The sequence below is a fragment of the Notolepis coatsorum genome, assembly GCF_963971535.1.
Source record: "Notolepis coatsorum genome assembly, chromosome: 1".
Lineage (NCBI taxonomy): Eukaryota > Metazoa > Chordata > Actinopteri > Aulopiformes > Paralepididae > Notolepis > Notolepis coatsorum.
Genome location: NC_140165.1, coordinates 121,657,671 through 121,662,670, shown reverse-complemented (window position 1 = coordinate 121,662,670; position 5,000 = coordinate 121,657,671). Strand labels below are relative to the sequence as shown.

At 43.0% G+C, this 5,000-nt stretch overlaps 1 protein-coding gene across 1 annotated transcript in view; it reads left to right on the top strand.

The window, feature by feature from the left end:
- The window catches only part of rad17 (RAD17 checkpoint clamp loader component), a 37,911-nt gene that overhangs the window by 22,608 nt on the left and 10,303 nt on the right, over positions 1-5,000 (top strand). The window contains exons 8-9 of the mRNA XM_084338150.1: positions 165-225; positions 2,755-2,854. Of these exons, the coding sequence (XP_084194276.1) occupies positions 165-225; positions 2,755-2,854 (161 nt within the window). The remainder of the gene's footprint in view (positions 1-164; positions 226-2,754; positions 2,855-5,000) is intronic.

Sequence of the window (5,000 nt, the reverse complement as noted above, 5' to 3'; positions counted from 1 at the left end):
TTTGAATTGTATCCCTTTAAATGCCCTTTTAAAATGAAAAATAGTGCTTGGAAAGTACTTGAAAGTCTGTGAATTTCATTTTGCAATGTCTGTGGGAACCCTTTTTATGTTCTATTCATAAGGGAGCCAGTTTATAAATGTTTTATAACTTGTGTTGTTTCCAGCTTTAACCCAGTGGCTCCCACCAGTATGATGAAGGTCCTGAGCCGAATTGGAACCCTGGAGGTGAGATACACCTGTCTGTCTGTCTGTCTGTCTGTCTGTCTGTCTGTCTGTCTGTCTGTCTGTGTGAGGACAGATACACCCTACACCTGTCTGTCTGTCTGTCTGTGTCTGTATGCCGAAGGGGGGGTCCAGGCCGGTCTGTGATTGGCTGTGATGTGTCATGTGTTTGTGATCAGAGTGAAGGGGGGGTCCAGGCCGGTCTGTGATTGGCTGTGATGTGTCATGTGTTTGTGATCAGAGTGAAGGGGGGGTCCAGGCCGGTCTGTGATTGGCTGTGATGTGTCATGTGTTTGTGATCAGAGTGAAGGGGGGTCCAGGCCGCGTGAATACTGTGTGTGTCTAATCTGCCCGTCGCTTATCAAAGAATCATTTTCCAGTCAGTGTTGTCAAGGCAGATTGGTTTTTTATCGCTTCATTTCCGTTTGAGAGCATTTTGAAAAGCACCCGTTTTGAGGTAAAAAACAGCCCATTCTGTGATAATCGCCTTTTACTGGAATATTCCAGGACGTTGATATTTGTCGGCCTATTTATGAATCGTTTTCAAATAAACGCTAGATGATCAATAGTATACGTGCACGCACGCACATTCGAGGCGCGCGCTGATAATAGCTGTTTTCATTTCCTCATGGATTTTACAGTGAAACCGCTGGAGCACATATCAGAAAAAATCAAAACGAGTCTGATTATCCTAACATAGATTCCTTACCTGACATCAGATGGTATCCAACTGGTATATTCCAATTCCTGATCACCATTCGAAAAAATCGATAAGTGTATAGATCTAACGTGTATACAGTAGAACTCATGATCCGCGGCGCTCAGAGGATCCAGAATGAACTCTGGTAACCCCGGCTGCATCAGTGGACTGGAAAATGTGGACTGGACTTTTTTTTTCCCCCATACATTTTCATTGAGTCCATTCCAAAATCCCTGATGTCATCTGGGAGACGATAGGGGGCGCTTTTTTCACATCTGATCGCCGGCGGCCCTTGGGTAGGCTAGGGTAGGCTCGTGTGATGCAATATGATTTCAGATCGCTAAAAAAATTTAAATAAAAGATTCAGAGAAATCTCGTGAGTGGCTTTCAACGTAACTATCGTAAACACGAGATTAGCCGTGAGTGGCACTCAAAGTGTTAACGTAGCCCATTTCCTCGTATTGTTTTCATCTCGCTATATTAACCCATTCTCCGCCAATCACGTGTTAAGGCGGGTTTTTCCGCCATGCGTTGTCTGCCAATCGTAACACGTAAGGCGTGTTTGAGATCAATATTTCATATTTTCGTCATGGTATTCATATTTCACCCACGGAGTCTTGGCTGATGCTGTCTGAGCCAGCACAACTCTGCAACGCTTTAATACTGCCACCTGGTGGCCGATCGGCGAGTTGCCAAACCGAAAGTGCCCGTTGGAGCTCGGTCCGTCCCCTAATTTCGTCCGGCCACTCGTTTATCGTCCCGGGGCTCAATACAGACACCGTGGATATGGATCTTTGCCATAACTCAATAATCAACATGATTTGGACGTGTTAGTAATTAGTAATATACAAACCGGAAATGGATTGCATCGATCAACATCACATAATTGGGATCTGTTTGCTCCACTCTCATCGCCCAATGCTACGAGGAAGCTGCCGTGAGTTTCAGCGTTTTTCTTTATCATTTTCGATACAAACTGCTCTGATCAATATATCACCCATACTACATAAATCATTTAACGTCGGTCATTGAATTATAAACGACCCCCCCCCCCCCCCTCCGTTCACCCGCAGATGATCAGTCATGACGTTTAGGACCATGTACAGTTGAAATTTTTAATATAGCATGGATCGGTATCAAACTGCATTTGATAATCTAATATATGCATTTATGCCTATATCTCACGTTCTATGAAATACTGCAGAAAACGATAAAAACATATTTATACTCTAGACGGTATTTTAGTATGAATGTGTGAATGAAAAAGTAAAACGTTCCTACATCCTGAACGATAGATAATTGATGTTGAATGGGCCATAGTAATGTCAATTTAGCAATACAATTAAAAAAGTTATAGCCCTGCAAAGAAGGTGAACATCTCCACAGACAAATAGCGCTGGCAGAGGATGGTTTAGGATGATCAAAGTGGTGGCAGAGAATGGGTTAACGTAGCCCATTTCCTCGTATTGTTTTCATCTCTCTATATTAACGTAACGCGCTATTCATATCAATCGACATCACATCAATATATAAATAACGCATTGTTTTCATCTCTATATTAACGTTAGGCTGTAAAAATCTGTTCTATAGGCTATATTTAGTGTAGTTGAGTGATAGTGAGTTGAGTGATAGTTAGTTTTAGTATATTGAGCGAGTGTATTGAGCGAGTAGTTAGGCGATAGTAGGAGTAACGCGATTGGGCGCTGAGCGAAGCGTCAGTGGCCAATCAGGCCGCGTAAACCGAACGTGGAAGGACAACTGCCTTGGGGAAAGTATTCACGCGTCCAGGCCGGTCTGTGATTGGCTGTGATGTGTCATGTGTTTGTGATCAGAGTGAAGGGGGGGTCCAGGTCGGTCTGGAGCTGCTGTGTTCTGGGAGCTCTGGGGATGTCCGCAGTGCCATCAACAACCTGCAGTTCTCCTCTCTCCCAGGTGAGGGCGCCACATCAACACAAACAGGTTATCATCACACTAGAATTGGGGAGTAACCCTTTCACTACCACACTACCAAAAGGGTTAACCCTTTCACTACCACACTACAGAAGGTTAACCCTCTCACTGACACACGACAAAGGATTAACCCTTTCACAACCACACTACAGAAGGTTAACCCTTTCCCTACCACACTACAGACGGTTAACCTTTCACAACCGCACTACAGACTGTTAACCCTTTCACAACCACACTACAGAAGGTTAACCCTTTCACAACCACACTACAGACGGTTAACCTTTCACTACCACACTACAGACGGTTAACCCTTTCACAACCACACTACAGAAGGTTAACCCTTTCACAACCACACTACAGAAGGTTAACCTTTCACAACCACACTACAGAAGGTTAACACTTTCACTACCACACTACAGAAGGTTAACCTTTCACAACCACACTACAGAAGGTTAACCCTTTCACTACCACACTACAGACGGTTAACCTTTCACTACCACACTACAGAAGGTTAACCTTTCACTACCACACTACAGAAGGTTAACACTTTCACTACCACACTACAGAAGGTTAACCTTTCACAACCACACTACAGACGGTTAACCTTTCACTACCACACTACAGACGGTTAACCTTTCACAACCACACTACAGAAGGTTAACCCTTTCACTACCACACTACAGACGGTTAACCTTCTGTAGTGTGGTAGTGAGAGGGTTAATAGTGTTTATACATTCCGCTCTATTCCGTTGTTGGGATTGACTCTAGGCACAATTTTAAGTAAATTTGTTGTTTTCTATGGGTTTTGTTTTTATTTAATAATATATTTTGGGTTCATGCTTAACCCATTCCGTGCCAATCACGACGATAGTCAGGTTAACTCGCCATCGCTTCCGTGCCAATCACGAGTATAGTCGGGTTTTAATCGTTATTTCTTTTATTAGCGATATCCATTCATTTTTCATCCATCCAGCCTGACGTTATCATTGGGAATGGGTCTGAGCTCAAAAAAGGGAAAATACCGCCGCCTATCGTCTCCGGATGGTATTGCACATCATTGGATTGGATTGGCTGGGACTGTGCATCAAAAAAATAAGTCCGGTCCAGGTTTTACTTCTCGGGCATGCAGCTGCATACTATTGCATTGAGTCCCCCCACTGGGAGCATCGTGGATTACGTGTTTTGGATATAACGTTGGATCAATAAACGCGATCAATATTTGGAATGGCGATCAGGAATTGGATTACTCTTTTTGCATGACATCAGATGTGAGGTAAGGCCTTTATGTTACGAATCTTGGGGTAATCAGATGTTCCTATCACCGCCATCGGAGCGCGCGCGCGCGCGCGTGTGTGTGTGTGTGAGGTTCGCGCCGACCAAAGTACGGAGAAGCGATTTTTCAGACCCCGCTTATCTTCGTGCATAAGGACACATATAATATCGATAATCTAGCGTTTATTTGAAAACAATTCATAAATCAAGCGACAAATGGCACGATTTCTAAGGAAATACATTTAAGCTCGATTTTCTGGAGTTTATTGAGATCAGACAGAACGCTCTAGAAATATATTCATATTCATCACGGTATAAAATGGAAATGTATGTATGAAGAAATTATCTGTTTCGTGCATGTTGACTGGAAGCAACTCACTGACGATCAACGTGTTATTTAGATCTATTGCTATTATATTTGATATGTTTTAAGTACTCGCAAATAAGTCCTATTCTCCATTGGATATAGCATTGGCACGGAAGGGCCATCAGCAGAGGGCGCTGTTGGCCCGGAATGGGTTAATAAGTTGTGTTGGCATTTGATAGCAGATTCCAAGATGTCCCTCTGCATTATTGCATTAATTTATTTGCGGGACAATAACCTGGGAAGAACAATTTTACAGAATTGAAGGTTTGATTAATCAATCAAATCGTATGGCTGTTGGGTGACTAAGAGTTCCTTTTGTCCAGTGTGTACTATAGTGTGTACTATAGTGTGTACTATAGTGTGTGTACTATAGTGTGTGTACTATAGTGTGTGTACTTGTGTACCATAGTGTGTACCATAGTGTGTACCATAGTGTGTACCATAGTGTGTACCATATTGTGTACCATAGTGTGTACTACATGTCCCCCC